The sequence below is a fragment of the Archocentrus centrarchus genome, chromosome 23 (assembly GCF_007364275.1).
Source record: "Archocentrus centrarchus isolate MPI-CPG fArcCen1 chromosome 23, fArcCen1, whole genome shotgun sequence".
NCBI lineage: Eukaryota > Metazoa > Chordata > Actinopteri > Cichliformes > Cichlidae > Archocentrus > Archocentrus centrarchus.
The window spans coordinates 10,574,306-10,593,901 of NC_044368.1; the positions used below are offsets into that span (position 1 = coordinate 10,574,306).

Sequence of the window (19,596 nt, forward strand, 5' to 3'; positions counted from 1 at the left end):
TCTAAGCTTTTACCATAACATACAAGATGAGCCTGTTTGTTTTGTTTTGTAATGTAAAGTCAGAAGTCTGAACACACCTTCTCATTCAATGTTTTTTTTTTTTCCCCTACACTGTAAATTAATACTGAAGTCATCCAGACTATGAAAGAACACATAAGGAATCGTGTAGTAAACTTTAAAGTGTTAAACAAACCAAACCAGCTGTGCACACTCTTGGCATTCTCTCAATCAGCTTCATGAGGTAATCACCTGAAATGATTTTCCAACAGTCTTGAAGGAGTTCCCAGAGGTGCTGAGCACATGTTGGCTGCTTTGCCTTCACGCCGCGGTCCAACTCATCCCAAACCATCTCGATTGGGTTTAAATCAGGTGATCGTGGAGGCCAGGTCATCTGCCGCAACACTCCATCACCCTCTTTCTTGGTCAAATCGCCCTTACATAGCCTGGAGGTGTGTTTGGGGTCATTTTCCTATTGAAAAAAAAATAAAATGATGGTCCCACTAAACGCACACCAGATCGGATGGCATGTCGCTGCAGAACGCTGTGGTAGCCATGCTGGTTAAGTGTGACTTGGATTTTAATAAATCACCAACAGTGTCTCCAGCAAAGCACCCCCATACCATCACACTCCCCCCTCCATACTTCATGGTGGGAACTACGCATGTACAGTAGGAACCATCCGCTCATGTTTTGTGCATCTTACAAAGGATTCATCAGACCAAAGGACAGATTTCTACTGGTCTAATGTCCATTCCTTGTGTTCCTTTGCCCAAGCCATTCTCTTCCTCTTGTTGTTCTTCCTCAGAAGTGGCTTCTTTGCAGCAATTTGACCATAAAGTCCAGATTCACACAGTCTTCTCTCAAAAGTTGATGTTGAGATGTGTGTGCTACTTGAACTCTGTGAAGCATTTAGGTGGGCTCTTATCTGGGGTGCTGTTAACTTGCAGTTTCTGAGGCTGGTAACTAATGAACTGATCCTCTGCAACAGAGGAAACTCTTGGTCTTCCTAACCTGGGGCGGTCCTGATGAGAGCCAGTTTCATCGTAATGTTTGATGGTCTTTGCGGCTGCACTTGAGGATACTTTCAAAGTCTAAAAGGGATTTTCAAAATTTAATTCAATTCAATTTTATTTGAAAATGACCTTAAAATGACCTTAATTTCTTAAAGTAATGATGGACTGTTTATCTTTACTTAGTCGAGTAGTTCTTGCCATAATATGGATCAGAACATTATTCAAATAGGGCTATTCACTGTATACCAGCTCAACCTCTGCACAACACAACTGATGGTCTCAAACACAAATTCAAGAAATTAACTCTTGAAAAGGCACAGCTGCTAACTGAAAGCCATTCCAGGTGACTACCTGAGAAAATGCCAAGACGTGCAAAGCTGTCATCTAAACAAGAGGTGCCCTACTTTGTAGAATCTAAAATACAAAACATATTTAGTAACCTTTTTTGTTTACTAAATAATTCCATATGTATTTCTTCATACTTTGTATCTAATAATAATCTACAATGCTGACAATTTTTAAATAATAAACACTGAATTAGAAGGTGTGTCCAAAAGTTATATGTATGCAAGGCTTGGATCGTCAGGTCACAATGCAGGGATTTAGAGGTTGGTTAGATGTCAGCAAGTCATGCTCCATCTGTTGAAGGTGGTGTGCAGGGGCCGTGTTGTGCTCAGTAAGGGTCCATCTTGATCTTTCTGTACAAGCAGCAGGTGAACACCATTCCACAGATCTGAAAACAGGAAGTGTTAGGTCAAAGAGTGCAGCTCAGTCACCATGGAGGACTGCAGGAAGCTTGAATGCTATTGACTGTGGGGCAGAGAAGGTTTAAAGGTGAAGAGGTTAGAGACGGCTGGAAAATATGAAGCTGGTCACTGGGGGAACGTCAGGAGTCAAGCAGCCAATATTTCACCAACACGTGTGTGCACAGACTTCCATAAATAGAAACAATATGAAGCTGGGTGGGGTGAAAAAAGCAGATTCATGCACGTATGTCTCCATATAGTGTTTTTTCCCCCCCATGGCAAAAGGCCCCAGAACTAAAATGAATTCCAGTTAGACTAAATTAGGCTAATTTAGAAATATTAGAAACATTGAGAGAGAATAATGCTTAGTTCCTGAAATGTGGCAGAGCCCAACTAATACATAAAAATGACAATATTTTAAAATATTGGCCAACTTTTTTTTTACCCCCCTAAACACACAAAACAAACCAATTTCACACACATTTGTTATGCACACTTTATTTATGCCCAGCTTAAATCAGCTGGTTGTTGGATTTGTGGCGCTCCAAACATGTGTTGCCAACAGGGAAGTTGCAGAGAGCTGGACGAACTATACACCAAGACTCATAACGCGGTTGGAAGGTGTTTCTCTCATCTCTTCTTTACTTTTTAAATTTTAATTTATCAGCTGATATTAATGCCAATACTGTAAATAATGCCCACCTCTAGAATGTGGAGTCAAAAAGGGTGTTCAAAAATATCACTGCATGCTTCAACTTGTGTTCTTGCATTAAGGGAAGAGAGACCACAACAGTCGTACTAATATTTCAAATGAATCTTTTGACATTTAAAAACATGCTGCTATCTCTTACATTGGTGTGAGAACCGTAAGAAAAAGGGACACCCCCCCCCCCCCCCCCCCCCCCCCCCCCCCACCACTGACTGCTACTGGCCTACCCACAGACTACATGTCACATCAATTACGTGCTTCTTAAACACTTGAACATGGCATGATGAAGCATATTAACATCTTTTCTGAGCTGAAAAGGTTACTTTAAAACATCCTTCTCAGCCTGGAATTACACCATCAGTGCATCCCTAATAAGGAATTAACAACTGTAAGAGCACTTCTGCACATCAATATGCAAAAAAGTCTAAAAACAAAGTAAAATCAGAGAAGCCGGATCTGATCAAAGCTGTCAGGCTTACGAGCTTGATGGCTAAATAGGCAAGTGTCCAGATTCCATCTTTGACTCTCTAAAAGCCTCCAGAGAAAGCCTTACCAAGAAAGTCAGAAATTAATATTGACTCATAATTTCTCCTTGAGTGAGATTGTTTTTTTTTTTTTTTCCTCCTCCCTTCTCAACCATCAGTGACAGTTACATAGAAGGATAGAAGATGCAGTCATTTTGGCTGAGAAAATGATTACATGAGGTGAGAAAAAAAAAAAAAAAGCCACAGTCTTGTTAGTTTCCTTAAGGCGTCATTTCAGAAGATGCTAAAGACAAAGCAACAAACAGTGTTAAAAAGTAAATTCATTAGAGAAACATGCCATCTCGTGGGATGGCTAAAAACACATATCTGGGCACCCCAAACAACTCCCTATTTAATAATGCTCATGAAAGCCCAGTCTAAAATAGACGGGAAGTAACTATAGCAACAACACTAATGCTTTTTTTCTGAGCAGTAATGTAATAGAAGGTGTCAGTATAATAAATAAATAGGTGTAATAAGCGCAGCAGAGATTCTGTTAATTTTTGTAATTTTTAAAAGCAGTCTATTGAAGGTAAGCAAGTCAATTATATCCTCACCCACACCTACAGTGAAGCCTCATATTAAGCTTTGAATTGAAGGGATACACAGCAAAACCTTGGTAGATACTGTAAATACACATTTCCCTATGGTCTTTTTGCCCTCTTCCTGTCAACACAGATGCTTTATAGACAGAAGTGGTATTGTATGAATTCCAGATCGTGACCCTGTGAACCAAAGCACACTTAAAAAGCAAGTCAGCTGTGCTATCCTGCGTTTGAATGAGCTGTCACATCCTTATCAGCCACAGCAGCACATTATCACAACATGCACGGCAACGAACTGTAAAATGCAGCCAAATGCAAAGTCCCTGCATGCTTCACAATAAATTAAACATGTTAATCCAGCGCACATGCAGACAGCAGGTCTCACATTTAACAGAAAGCAGGAAGCCGCGCAAAGACAAATAGGCAGTCAAATATGAAAGATCCACAATGCCCTCCAACCTTGCCTCGCCATTAAATTCAACCACCAGCGCTCTAGAGCCAAATTACAATGCACCAAAGTCCTCTTCTTCTTCTTTATAGAGCAGATAGATAAAGCAGGCTGTCAAGAGTGCCCCGGCCAACTATAGTGATACCAAACAGACACACAGAGTTATAACACATACAACACACCAGAGACAGATTAGTGCACACAGACATTAAGACAGACTGAACATTTGACAGAGATGAGACATAAAGTGAGCCGACAGTCCAAAAGAACGCAAATATCTGAGTGAGAAGTGATAAAATTACGCCATGTAGATCCTGTACTCAATATATTCACCACCTCATTTGGATGTTCAACATAGGCCCTTCAGATCATTTGGTGGTTATAAAAAAGTCTTTATATTACCACCTCAGCTAATGAAAAGCTCTAAGCTTAAACTCCCTTTATCAATAGCGGTAAGCATCACAGAGATTGCTGGTCATCTCATCTTCTGCTGTTTACCGTCTTTATAATTATGGCAGCGAAATCCCGGCCGCATGTCTTTATTCTCAGTCCCCTGGTGCCTAATTAAAACTGAGCCGAATGCAAAGTGGTGGACTTGTCAGTCTTACAATTACCCCTGAAAAGAATAAGTGGAGATTTGTTTGGTCTTAGTTTCCCTAAAGTTAATATAAAGGGAGGTCCGCAGCTACAGTAAGACAGGGTGATTAGTCTAGAAAAAAAAAAAAAAAAAAAAAAAAAAGAGTACCTATCCTTGGGCTTTGCAACACTTAAAAGCCCATCATAGACCGAGCTATACTGAATAAGTATAAGGACAAAAAAAAAAAAAAATCATATAATGATGACAGAAAGACTTGGATGAGATGAAAAGAAGTGTCCATTTAGAGGCTGCTGACCTGCCAGGGTACATTCAGTAATGGAAAGTTTTTTGTGTATTTTTTTTTTTTTATTCAACAATAGGACAGCATTCTGTTCACAAAAGGTAAAAGCAGCTTCTCATTGCTAATGACAACTGGGTTTGTATAAAGCACAGTTTACAGGGAGAACACAGTAGGAGAGCAGTAGTAGAAATGCATTCTGCTTCTTCACTTATCATCTGAGTTGGATATTATATAATATTACTTACCTGCAGACAGGCTACACCTATCCCCACTGCACCGATAACCAACAGGTGATCTGCCAGGAACTTTTCCAGCTTAGTGATGCAGCCACCCTACCGAGTAAAAAGTTCAAAGTTTTATTACAAACAAGACACCAAAGCTTCCTTTGCCTGCATTTCTGCACGGCTAAATTTTAAACTGCTTCGGCAAGCAACAAGATATCCTTCAGGAAATGTGTGGGGTTTTTTTAACTCTCAGGATATGTCTTCATGCTTATGTCTTTGCACATGATGCAGGTAGTGCATTGTGAAGGATAAGAGGGGAAACTGAATGGTTTGACACAAGGAGGCGGAAGAGCGTCCCCTGTGCAGCGTGGATAAGCATTCAAAACCTCATCTTTTATTCATTTTTCAGAGAGCTTATTCTATCAGAAGAAAGTTTACAGTGGGTTTTTGTTTTTGCCATTTTTTGTGACTCACTCCACTTAATTGCAGGGCTTGCACAGAGGTGCACTAGTTAGTACTGTTGCCTCAAAGCAAGAAGGTTCCTGGTTCAAACCTCCTCCTGATTAACTGGGGCACTTTCTGTGTGAAGCTTGCATCTTCAGCCTGTGACTTTCCTCTGGGTGCTCCAGGTTCCTCCCCCCCAAAAACACGCATGTTAGAATAACTGGTGATTCTAAATTGGCTGTAGATGTAAACCTGAATGCCAACGTGGCAACCCAGCAGCAGTTAGGAAAGTGGATGGATGCGTTTAATTTCAGGAGATGAAAGATCAGCCTCAGATGTTTGGAAAAGGTTTGACTACAACAGGCCAGAAGTGAATTAAGCATCTGTTTAATTTCTTCAAACATGGCATGAACTGGAAAAAAAAAAACAATGGGCTGTGAAGATAAGAAATCACCCTGGACAACTGAATAACACTGAATTACTTTGATTGCTGCCTACACATAGTTATTAGTACACTCAGTGCTTCCATCTGTTTTTTTCTGTCTTTGAGCTATTATCACTCATCTTTGATTGCAAAAGCACTCCTTTGATATTTATATCTCTGTCAGGGATATAGCTAGGGGGCACTACTTTCCACAAAACTGTATAAGAGATCACTGTACAATATATAACCCACAGCATACAGTAGAAACTAAAATATTCTGTGTCACGGCTGCCTAATAGTCAGGCTGAATAGAATTGCTGTCATCTTGCCAGAAGCGTGTGCTCCACTGACCTCCACTTTGTAGATGTTGGAGGGGTGGTCTCTCTTGCCACAGTGAGGTGTGATGGTCTTACAGCAGCTGTCAGGTACTACCCTGTCTTCTGCTTGCCCTGACACAATGTACCTGCTCAGAGTCCAATCATGGGAGTTGTTGCTGCCGCAGCATTTGAACTGGAGAGGCAGAAAAAGGAAAGTGAAGACTTTCACTTTTCAGTGTGAGAACACATTCCTCATTCTGATTAGAAAGTGGTTTAATGTATTATACAGCGCAAACAAATTCCTAGCATCAAGAGACTGTATATATTTTTACAACATAAAGGAGTGGCAGTAATTTTCCTCTCAGGGACTACTTTAGCTCCAGCTGTTTCACTCGTCATCTTTGGAACGATGCTCCGTCTAAGCCCTGATGAAATGCACAGAGCGATTTCTTCTTCTACTACATGTCAGCATAATTTTCAGCTTCATCTATCAAATTAATTTATAACAAGTACAAGTATACTTAAGCATGCTTGCTGAAGAGGGCACAATATAATCACAGAAACTGAACACCAGAGGAGTTTGTAAATATATTTCATACATCCTGTTGTAGACTGTCAACAGCTAATGTGATTGCCTCCTTCCCTGGCTGAGCGTAGTTCTCTGTCATAGTGTAGTTGAGATGCTGCTTCAGCTCCTCACTCAGCTGGAAATGAGGAACAAAGTGAGAGACAGCAGGCATACATAGTGAGAAACAGTGTGACTGAAACAGAGAAAGTTGGAAGGCTGTGGGGGTGGGAGTATAATTTTAGGGTGAAAACAAAATTACCTGTCCCACCCCACAGGCTGCTTAATCTATGATTACACAGGCAACAAAAATACACAGAACAGCAATGCAAAAAAAGTGTAGGAGCAAAAACTATAAAACGTGAGTGTTGAAGTGAGGGAGAGGATAACGGCATGATAGACTGGTAGCATTTGGGATCTCTCTGACAGAGAAGACAGATAAGATACTTTGAAAAAAAAAATGACTAGAAATATAGACTTTTATATACATTTTCCCATGCGCACACAAGGCAGGAAACAGGGGGAGACAATGCAAACCCTTATATTTAAAGTGACTTCTCTTCCATCCATCTTATAGTATAATAAATCTGCCCGCAGATAACATGATGCTCTATGCAGTCCCAGCTGACGGAAGCTGATTGACAGGCAGATGTCTGGGAGATAACTAAGCACTAAGAACTGTGTGTTAGATAAACTCCAGAGAGCCAGGTTATCAAAGGAGGGTCTCTGAGGACTCTGCTTTAGAAAGCCTTTAATCCTGCTCAGTCCCACATTCTCACTTGAATGGCCCCTTCTGGTTGTTACATCACTGAGTTCAATGTACTTATTTTTATAAAAACTTGACTTTTTTATGTTAACAGTATATTTATAATAATAATAGTTGTAGTAGTCTTAATTCATTTTCTTTCCCTTCTTCGTGAAAGGAAGTATAACCCGCTGCCCTACAATCTAACTGCAGTTAGATTGTAGCGATGGTTAAAGCACAGCTGAATTCTAAAATGGTAGTTAGCCATCGGCAGCAGCACAATCTAATATCGCCCTGTTGGTGTTGCTCCTGCAAAATATAAATTAATTAAAGGATCATCGCTGCAAACGATATAAGTGAAGAGACTTGACAGAGGAAGTTTGCCTTTAGGGCCTTCTTGCAGAAATGCTTTCTGACAGGTGGTTAATGTTGTGAAATAGACCATTTTAACCTTCTTTCACACACAAAAAAAAAAAAAAGTAGTTTTGTTGCCTAAACCTAATCATACTATGCCTGAAAACTGAAAATGATTTTAATGCCAGCCGTGCATCCGTCCATCCCAGCTGTCATAGGGTGAGAGACGAGGTCTATCATAGGACAGGGTTTACAGCCACACCACCCTGAGCATGCCCGACTTTGTCTGATCCCACACGTGAAGCAAGGTTGGGGCCTGGTTAGAACTTCGCCTAAGATAACCAAGTGCTTTAATATAATTTTTTTTTTAACTTTGTTTTTTTTTTGTTGTTGTTTTAAATAAAAGTCTCGTTTGACACCTTACTAGACGCCCATGTTTTAGTATCATTAAAGGCTGGAAATGGGTCATTTTAGCCCACTGGTAGGTGGTTGCCAGGCAACATTATGACTTCATAATATATCATGCATAATTCAGATTTAGTGGATATAAATTAGTTATTACTGTTGTGAAATTAAAATGACAGATGCTTTTCTAAGACGTTACAGGTGCACAAACACTGTAAATGGGTCACTTTAACCCACTGGCAGGTGGTTGCTAGGCAACACTGATGACATCATGATATACCATGCAAAATGTTTTTAAAATTTTGTGAATATAAATCAAATTTTATCAAATTATATCAATTTTTTTTTTTTTTTTTTGCTTTTTTATACTGCCTCACCTGACTTCCAAAGCTGCTACAAAGCCCTGAAGGCAAACTTCTCCCTCTTTGTGATGTGTCAGAGTAAATGATTTTCCTGTTACCTCTCCCAGTTGCAAGGCATTGACAGCGTGACTGATAAGTTGCAATTACGGTGGAGTTAACCATTAATGTTGCTTCAGCGCCATCATAAACAGGGAACAATCAGAAACGTGCAGTGGCAGCAGCAGAACTGCACGCTAACGAAATGCAGCCTAGTGAAAGGTGGGCCTGAAAGATGCTCCAAATGCCAAGCTAGGGCACAAAAAATAAATAAAAATCAGTTCCGTTTATTTTTAGCCTCTGCCCCATTTCCTTACTGACATCTCGACATCTGAATGTTCAAATTTTTCTTCCTAAACTTTATCTGCTTTGCAAAAATCCTGCTCTTTGATGTCTACCCAGAAGGGGAAAAAAAACAAAAAAAAAAAAACATCTTGTGTACAACTGAAACCCAAAAAGTAATTACCTTTAACATTCAGCGAACCAGCAATAATTCCTGTATCTAGCAGTCTATCTGCTATCAAAACTGTAATGATTTAATATGAGAGACATCCCAACAGATTAGTTTGATGACGGTTTTCTGGATAGCAGTTTTTTTAACACCAATTTTTCAACATAAGTGTTTACACAGGTTAACTGTTGCAGTTACTTCAACAAAGACAAAGTGCAGCTTGGCTCATCGCTGCAGAGCACCAATCAAGTATGGGTAAACCAAAAAGAAGTGATCACTTACCCTCTGGTAGTATACATAAGCTAGTACTCCAGCCACAAGTTCAATCAAGAAGATCAGCAGGAGGAAGATGAAATACTGTGGATGAGAAACAGGACAGAGAGAGAGGAAAGAATTTCAGTAAATTGGACTAAAGACTTAAATTCTTCCAGACGTTTCAGATTCAGAGTCATTAGCTCAGGAGTCGCCTGAAGTATCTCATTGCTAACTCAAGTTGCTCACACTTGTGATGGCTCAATATAAACTTACATCAACTGTCACGGCGCTGCATCTGTCACTTCAAACACAGATGGCAGTGCTGCATGAAATGAGACAACCAGAAAGCAATTTGACAGGCTGTGGAATCCCGTTTCTCCTGGGCATCTTTACAGAGCTCCCCGCATTACTAGAAAACAGTTTCCCTATTTATCATAACTGACTTCAGAAATGATCTTGGAAAAATAAAAAAATAATTTATTAAGATGATTTAAATATTAACCACCAGCACAGTATTTGAGCACTGTCCTCAAATACTGGGTTTAGTATTCCCCTGGAAAACAACAAATAAAAAGGATTCAGATTGGTGCAGCACTAAAATATAAAAATGGCTTTATGACAGAGGCTTTAATTGTGAGCATCACTCTTAATGGCAAGCACCATTGTATGTACTGAAATGCATGTTATGTAAACGGTGTAGCAAACTGATTGCCCACACAGAGTACTTTGATAGACTGCTGCAAAATGAACAAGATCAAAACTACAGCTTTCCCCACACTTAAATAACAACTTTTCATTGTTCATCAAATGGTTTGTACACCCATCAAAGCACGGCCCATTCCACATAATGCAAACACACATACAAACACACACCTAATAGGGACCAGCTGTCACAGAGCGAGCAACAGCGTAACTCAAGCGTCAGCGCTGCTTCACTCAAACCCAGTATAAAGACACAGATGCTATTGCACCACCCACTTGATGCATTAAACAAAAGTGACTGCAAAACTATTGATGATAAACAGCTGCAAGGAAGAAATATTTAACACACTTAAACAGATGTTCTCTTTTATTTTTGCAGCTATCGCAGTAATGATGCTGAGCACAAACCCAGCCTGTTCTGTGTCTCTCTTGGTTACAAGATTGGGGAAAAAAAAGCACTTTAGTCTCTGTGTGCTTGCTACCCACACAAAATGCCAACTTCACACTTCTTTATGCACACAACACTTACTGTACATGCTAGCGTCACTCATTACTCTCCCCAAACAAATCTATAAATAGCACTAAAAATGCAGCTGAACCAAACTGCACCACAGATTCCATTTCCTCTACACATCCACCTCTTCACTCCTGCAAGGCCCTTTCTCTCTCCTGTTCCTCCATCCATCACCAGTAGATAGACAGACCTATAAATAGCCCTGCGGCAGAGAACGTTCACCTCCTGCCTGCCTCTCTCCCACTGGGTCCTGTCTCTGTAAAATAATGAGGACAGCAAGGGCCCCGTCAGAGTCATTCGCCAGCATCTAGCGATAGAACTCAGACCGGGTGTTGCATGGATGAGCGCCATTACATGTTACTGCATTCGTGTACATGTGAGTGAGCATCTAGCTTCTCAGGGTAGACGATCTAGGACCAGTAGATTGCCAGGACTGTTATTACATAAGTTATTATTTATCTTTTGCCATGTTTCCCACTGAATTAGATTGTATTTGTGCCAGTGTGGGACTGCTGTGCGCAACAAGGAGGCAAGCACACCCACACTTTCTTAACGAAATGATTCCATTCTTTCTTCACCAGAGTCCAAATTAACGGTTTTGGACTGCAACAGCCTCTGCAACCTCAGAGTTTGGCGTGGTGGCTTAGAGTCCATCAGACCGCAAGACAAGAGACTATTTGGAGATGCAGCTGAATAATGACCAGGGATGCCAAAAAGACCTCGACTGCCTGCTAGGAAGGGAAACACGTGATGGGAAATGGCAGAGCTAGGTGGTTAGCAGGAAGCGACCTTTCAACAAAAACAATTGTCTGACTGTCCACTAAAATATGGACTCATTGCCTTGGATGTATGAAAAAATAAAACACTGCTACTGTATATTGCTTAAAGGCTACATTAATGATCTTTAGTCACTTTAATAAAAGGATAAACATTTTTGACTTCATCCTTAGGAGTCATAAGCTACATATAATTTTAATCACATACTGTGCATTGAATCCTGTGTGATCTATTGACACCTTTACAACTGCAAAGTAATGCAGAGACACCCCCACCCCCCCGTCAGTCTGTTGTCTGTTCCATCTCACCGTGGATAGGCAGCTTCTCTGCTCCCGGATGACTGCACAACAGCCCAAAAAGCCTGTAACTACCACTAGGCTGCCAGCCAGGATGAGGATGTATGCTGACACAGCAAAAGTGCTGGAGGCCAGCAGGCTCAAGTAGTCGCTCTTAGCCACCAGCGTCCAGACTCCCACGCCCAAAACAGCAGCTCCGCCCATCTGGGAAAAGAATTGAGAGAAGTAGAGAAAAAGTAAGAGTGTCAATAAAAGATATCTGACTAAAAGGTAAAGGAAAATGATGAGTGTCGCACAAGGTTTCATTAAAAAAAAGACACACAAAAAAAAAAGCATGAGATATGAAACTTAACAGAATTTAACAGAGTGCCATGTCAGTTTATTCTTGAAGAATGACAAAACACCAGTACTGTAACATTCAAGTATAACACTTTTCAGGGCAGGAAGAGACAAAGTGCAAAGTGAACTCAATGCTTTTAGATGAGTCACACTTACAAAAAAAAGAAAAAAAAAAACTGAAACTAGAACAGAGGAAGAGTGCATAAAGGAGGCTAGAAAAGGAGAGAGGAAACAGAATAAGAGACAGAGAAAAGTGGCCATGCATAACGACCAACAGGAGCAGTGAGACTTCAGCAGTCAAGTCAGGGCATAATGACCACTTCCTTACAAACAATCCATAATAAATGACCCAGGGTGGCTTCCTGATCTTTTTTTCATCTCGTGAGTTTCACAGAGGGGCAAATAGGAAATGCCTGAGGGGGGGTCTCTCTTCATCCTCCCATCCCTTCCCGTCAGAAGGAAGGACTCTTATTCACAACACCGCATACAGTATCCAACTAAGGAGCATAGCTATAGAAACCAGAAGGAAATCACGCTTCTCTCACTTTAACACTGCAAAAACAATTCTTTAACAAATTCCGCTGAATTACATTTTTACAGTGTTTTAAAGTAGGCCATCACAATATTGTTCTCAAACATTATATTTCCAAAGGCATTAACTCATCTGCCTTCACCCGGATATGAACTCGAGTGATACTACTCACATTACTTGAGTAACCCATAGGATTTAATATGATGTCGGCCCACCCTTTGCAGATATAACAGCTTTAACTGAATGTTTATGTGGTTTAATGTTAAACTGTTCTACCTGAATGCGAAAAATAAAAAAAATAATATTTCGTGCATCAATTACCATATACCAATTATGAATGGACTGTGAATGATCTCTAAAATCTACCTTTCACAAAGCAAGCATGCTTTAACCACATCAGCCTCTCATGGCTTATGTTAGGAGCATCTGTCAAATATTAGTTAAGTTTGCTTTAACTAATAATATCTCCTGTTGATATTTCTACTGTATTTTTGATGGTTGTCAATAACAGCACTGTGAAAAACTGTGACAAATGAGAAACTCCTTGATGACGCGCTTTACTTTAAAACCACGGTATTACGAAACTGAAACCAGAAATAGGCAATGCCAGTTTGTCCTGGCACAGTATGCACTGTTCCTGCTCCTATGATTAATCTGTGTACGGGTGGACAAAAATGTCCTCTTAAAAAAAAAAAAAAAAAGTGTTGTGAGATGGAGGACAGCCTGTGGCCTTCAGAGGAAAGTGATACAATTTTTCCTCAAGAGACGAGTTGTTAGCTGATGACAGGGCATTAACTGAGGCCTGAAGCTAAAGCTTGATCCCCTTTCTCTTTTTAACCTCTCCCACTTATGGATCCGTCACTCTACTCAAAATCTTCTTTTTGACTCTGTAAACTCAGGCACTCTGCAGTGGTGCTGTAGGAGAGTAGAGCTTTAGCAGAGAGCTACAGCAGCATAAAGTGTGGTGCCAGAGAGCAGGTTTGATACACTGTTTGGCCAGAGTACACTGACAAGCCCTAAATAATCTATGACTCACTTTGAACTCAGTCCACAGCTCAGCCTTCAGAGACTTAAAACTTTCCTTAATCCTCTTCCTGTTTTTATGTGGCTCTTTCTATGACATGTCTAAACCAGCACTTTTAAAGGAACCCAGATGCTTTTACAGTGGATAACTGTGTCTATGAGAAAACACGAGTTATTACTGTCAATGATGCTGCAATTCACAAGGGAGGTGAAATGCAAAATTTAGTTACTGTTGTGCAGCTTGAAAGGATTACGAGTCACTTACCCAGAAGAGAAAGTTGAAAACAAAGAGCAGGTACTTGAGGCACACCGTCAGCCAATCGTTCTGGTCATCTTTGTAACCCGCTGACATCTTCCTGCCTTCAGTTCAGATCTGAAAGTGCAGATTTGTTTATTGGGAATTTTACATTTTGCTGCAAATTACTGCTGAAAAAAAAAAAATCCATCACAATAACAAATCTTAGTATATGTTTCTTTAGATGTACAGCTGCCTTTTCAACTTCACAACAACAGTGATGTATTTAGTAGTAACGTCAAGCCATTTTTTTTTTTAGCATTTGCAGTTTCTTCACACAAAAATAAAGTTAAATAAAGTATTGTTCTCACATTTATACTTATCCAAGTCCCAGATTTCTCACTACACTACATCTTACTGGTTGTTTTATAATACAGCAGCCAAGTTCCCAATATAATATGCTATTATTGTATCACAAACCACATCTTTGAATTATCATTAGCACTCAACAGACCATAAACATCCTTGTGAATCATTAATTGAGCTTATAGCTTGGGTCCTGTGAATAAAAGGCGAGTGGTGTGGAAAGCACTTAGACCTACTGTACACAATTGATCTAAACAGCATTCTTCTGTGGACAGAGCATAAAAGGAAATGGTGCAGGTTTTGTATCTGCCAGCCCAGGAATAATACACACATCACTGTAGGTGTAGATCTGAGAGGAACAGCGATGAATAAATCATCTGTTAGCAATGAAAATGAATATGGTAAATAAGCAAGCTAGTAAGCTTGTTAAAGGGTGGGCTTGTCTACAAATAAAGAGGGGAAAAAGAAAGGAAAAATGACCTCTAATAGCTTAACATAAATAAAATTTCAGCTTTGTTCAGCCAGGCTTTGAGATATTCTGTCTACCATCTGTATGGCCGGGAAGGGGGAGAAAAACTGTATGAAGCATTTCAATGAAAAGTATATTATGAAGAGTAAGAAAAGAAAACATAATACTGATGAAAAAGTAGCCGTGTGTCTATAGGGGTTCATGCATCAATATTTTTTTTGAATCTCTGGTAAGTAGTTACCTTGCAGGTTTAATTTATTAATAATTCATTCAAATGTATTAATAAATTATTCTATATATCATATGCTACTCAGCAGCACAACAAGAAAATTATATCTTGTTGAGTTGCTGAGTCAATAATTATTATTGATTAATATAATGCATATGATTCTGGAATGGGCCCTTAGTATTAAAGCTGAGAGCAGCTTCCAGGTCTGATAAGCGAAGCCAGCGCAGAAGCTACAACATGCCGTCTTTTCTTTTTTTGGCCAGCAGGGGGCGACTTCTGTGGTTGCAAAAAGACTGTCTTGCTTTGTGACCCCAGTAAACACTTTCCTGATTAATTTATGTGCTCAAACACTAGTTTCATTTGAAAAGTACTTTAATTATGATGATTTTTACCATGCAATTTGAATCATTTTACTGAAACAAATATTAAACATTCTTCCTCTGCTGTGCAAAATGTCAGATTTCTGTTTACTGGGTATTTACTCTGGAGGAGGCTGTAAAACTTTCTGAAAGGAATCTAAAACAGATCAATAAGTAAAGGAAGCTCACTTCTGACTTAAGACAGTGATACTGAGGTAAGTCATTGAGGATATCCTGAAGGTTTCTGTCAATAAGCGCTGTTATTTTTGCCAGTGTTATCAGCTGTCTTTAAAGTGGAGGCAACGTCAGCCTTACCGAATAAACTCTCACACAATGTTTAAATGTGCAATGTCTAAATGTCAAACTTTATCACAGAGAAAATGTGTTTTTTTTTACTAAAATACTAAACTCAAGCCTAAATCATGGTCCTGGAATACGTTAGCTTAAAAGCAGCTGCTGTTGCAGTTATAACTGGCTATCTATCAGCTGTCTAAAGACAGGGGAGGAATATGTGCCTAATTAGTTGTAATAACTAACTGTAACAATCTAAGAAAATAAGCAATTTATACATGTTTATGTTAGTTTTCTCATCTTTTTTCAGGAGAAGAGACTTCAGGTGAAGAGGAAGAGATGTCAATGAGGGAGAAGAGAGCAGTGGTGGAGAAGTCTGATAAAGAAGAGAAGAAGAATGAGGCGGCAGATGTGGAGATAATGGACAGAGTGAGCAGGGTGTATAAGCTCCAAAGAAGAGAACAGCACAGGTGAGTGCCTTTGAACCACAATGTCCTCCGTGGAGATAAAAGCTGCAGGTTTTTTAAATCCAGCCCTGTGCGGTTCAGCCACATCCAAAATGTGTGGTCAGTGATGTTCTTAGTGACCACTGAGCTGCTGACTGACTGATTTTATTTCACAAATTATATATTAACTTAGGCAGCACAGCAGTCTGGTGGTCATAGCAAGAAGGTCCTGGGTTCAAATCCACCAGCTGGCTGGGGGCCTTGAGGCCAGCTTCCTCCCACAGTCCAAAGACATGCATGTAAGGTTAATTGGTGACAACAAATTGGCCGTAAGTGTGAATGTGAGTAGCTGTCTGTCTGCATGTGAAAATTCTCATAAGTTCTATTGCCACACTGCCAATACCAAGGGTCGGCAACCTGTAATCCAGAAAGAGCCATTTGAACCCGGTTTCCACAGAAAACAAAACAGTGAGAGCCGCAAATACTACCGGAAGCCGGTAGCGGCTACCGCGAGTGACGCATATATTGAGAAACGAAAATAAATAAATAGATAAATAAAATGATTTTATTTTAATATTTCAAGATCACAATAATGTTCCAATTTAATACTACAACAAAAACTGAACTGACAAAAATAAAATGCACTTCAATTGGATACTTATAATTTACTTTCGCGAGCCACACAGAGCCGCAGATTAAGCCTGGATGAGCCGTGGGTTGCCGACCCCTGGCCTAATCCAATAAAAAATTTAACTTAAACTCTTCAAGTTCCAGAGGGGTTATGTGTTTTGCACAAATAACACCTAGGTAGGCCTGAATTGTTTAAATTATCATCTTTTATGACCAAAGTCTCTTTTTTTATTTAAAAAAAAAAAGAGAGAGAGAGGATAAGTTGTTTTTTTGGGTCACAGTTTGTCCTTTTTGATGACACTTCTTAATGGGTCAAACAAATATATAATTTAAAAGAGCTATTAGTGATCTTTAAAGTTAACTTATAATTAACACTTTTCAATAGTTTTTAGCTATATTTAGGTGTTTAATATAATTCCAGATTCCTGTGCAGCTTCACTTTTAATGTAATACAATTTGTACTGGGGTACAGACATTGTCACAGAGCCTGGGAAGGTTCCCTATTTTTATTTCTAAAATAATTTTCAAAGTAGTATTCCCCACTGAATCTTCTGATTCCCCATGCCCACCTCTTCCTTCCTGGTTCCCCCTGTGACCCCACATTTAAAAAGATACTGTAACCGCCCCTGTAAATACAACCGCGACGAAGTTTCCCCCTCAGCTGTGTTCGTGCCTACAGCATACTATTAAATATGATTAAATGAGATTTCAAAGCACCTAAACTAAGCGTAAAGTCTTCGTTAATAAGGCCTCCCCTGCTCTTTAATGACCGCCTGTCCAGATGAATTAAGAAGAAACGAACACGGTTCCCCCTGTTTTTTAAATAAAATGCGCTACTGCCCTGCCTCGGGTAATTTAGACTTTGCTCACTGCTGGTGTACTCCTGCATCACAAGCTACGAATAAAGACACAGACTATATGTCCTTTGCCAGTGAAGAACAACTCCCCCCCCCCCCCCCCCCCCCCCCCCCCTCTCTTCTTCAAGACAGGCGTCCTGAAAATCCTGAGGGAAACATATCCCACCTGCGTCGCTGATGCGCAGGACAAAGTTTAAAGTTTAAATAAATTGTCTCACAGTTCGATCGACAAACCATTGGTTTCATCTTATAACTGACCGCATACTCACCAGACCAACGTTTAGCGCGGAAAAAAACGGACCTCGTTTCCCTGATATCCGTCTATTCAGAGTGTACGCCACTGCAGCAGTGGGCGTTTTGTCCGGTCCAGTCAAGCTTGTTGCTTTCAGGGTGTCCGACAGTCTGTGCGGATGGTGCTTTTACTTGCAGCTCGTATTTTCGAGTTTCAAGAAAATGAAGCGGATTTAATTAAATTGATTTGTCAGGGGTCCAGAAATAAACTTCATAACTCCATACAGATAGATCGCAGATTTAGCAGGTACACACAAAAACTACAAAACACAAACAATGCAAATAGCCTACATGTTCGAAATACAACAATTCTTACGTGCAATGTAGGCGACAATGAATCCCAGTTTAATAATTAATCCAAACCATAAACGCTCATATATACGCAAAACCAAAACAAAGAACAACATTGAGTTTGTTGGAATAGATTTTGCGGATGGATAAAAGAATACTTTGTCAATGCTGATCGGATTTAAGTAAAATATATGAAAACAAGCCAGATAGCAACTGAAACATGCATAATGCTTATTAATCCGGGTGCCTGATAGTCAAGGAAGGCTGCATTAGTGAACCGTGTCACACAGTAGGGAATGACAGAGAAGGAATAGCCTGAATACCACAGTGCCATTAACAGCATGACCTTGGTTACAATGTAACCACATGTTCCCTGAAGAATTTTCCAGTGAGGTGTGCATTAACAAGCAAAGATAAAGTCAAAAAAGCAGACTTTACTGTGAGCCTAACTTTGGCACATTGGTTTGTTTGCATGTCAGTTTTATTCATTCCTATCAGTACATGTATAGCAGACACCCTTACTGTTGGCTTGTCTGCATCTCATTAATAATTCTACTCAAGCCACACAACAAATTTCCATTTGCTCTTCATTATGTAAAGTTGACTATGAAATGATTGAAAAGTGCAACTCTGTGACCTCAAAGGGAAAGATGGAAATTTTGGTATTTCAGCAATGAGCTTATCATCATTAATTTGATTGTCTAGGCTTGTTTTCTTTTTTAAAATTAAGGAATCATTTAATCACCGATCAGAGAGGGGGGCAGGAAAAAATAAAGAGACCGGCTCTGTAGAAATATTTAAACACTGTGGTAATTTTGGTACTTGCTTATATCCATTTTCATGGCATAAAAGCCAGTAATACCTTATTTCTATACCACCTCTGTTGCTTCACATCCCTGTGCAACTGGTGTCTCCAGTGATTCGTTTTTACTGTAATGATGTAATCTTTATGATGGCAAGGCATCCTTTTTGAGCAAAACAGACTCTGCAGTAGGTTTTTGCCTCTATTTCCACCTCAGTAATTCAATGTGCATGCAGGCTATTAGGAATGGATGGAGGCTGCAGGCCTCTGCAGTGGGCACCTGGACTGGCGACAGTCAGTCTACCAAAACAACATTACTTAACAGAGGATGTCATGAATCAGGTCAGGCTTTCACCTAAAACCACAGTGTGATAAAACAGGCTAGAAACGTGGACTCTGTTTTCCTCTTTCTCATAGGTGAGACGTGGCAGAATGAACAGAAATCTGGCTTAGTCTTAAGCCAGCTCTTTTCAGTGCCAGGCCAATGCCTCTGTGTCTAGTCCTTTTCTGCTGGAGTCACTTCATCACCTCTCATGGTTTTGTAACCCACTAAGCTCTCCAATTCTTTCTCCCACAAGTGGGTAGGAGTAGGGCATGACTGAGTGTGCATGTCAAACACAAACAGGTTAAAGGGAAAGCAAACATGATGTGCACTGGTTTGTGTGTGTGTGTGTGTGTGTGTGTGTGTGTGTGTGTGTGTGT

At 40.0% G+C, this 19,596-nt stretch overlaps 1 protein-coding gene across 1 annotated transcript; it reads right to left on the reverse strand.

Moving 5' to 3' along the window:
• Positions 1-1,274: 1,274 nt before the first annotated feature.
• tspan11 (tetraspanin 11) lies at positions 1,275-17,908 on the reverse strand. Its single transcript, XM_030720164.1, has 8 exons — positions 17,780-17,908; positions 13,894-14,001; positions 11,747-11,938; positions 9,473-9,547; positions 6,872-6,976; positions 6,307-6,465; positions 5,109-5,195; positions 1,275-1,746 (listed from the first exon to the last, which is right to left on the reverse strand). Exons 2-8 carry the CDS (start codon positions 13,978-13,980, stop codon positions 1,687-1,689), a joined length of 765 nt encoding a protein of 254 aa, XP_030576024.1. The 5' UTR covers positions 13,981-14,001; positions 17,780-17,908; the 3' UTR covers positions 1,275-1,686.
• Positions 17,909-19,596: the final 1,688 nt, after the last annotated feature.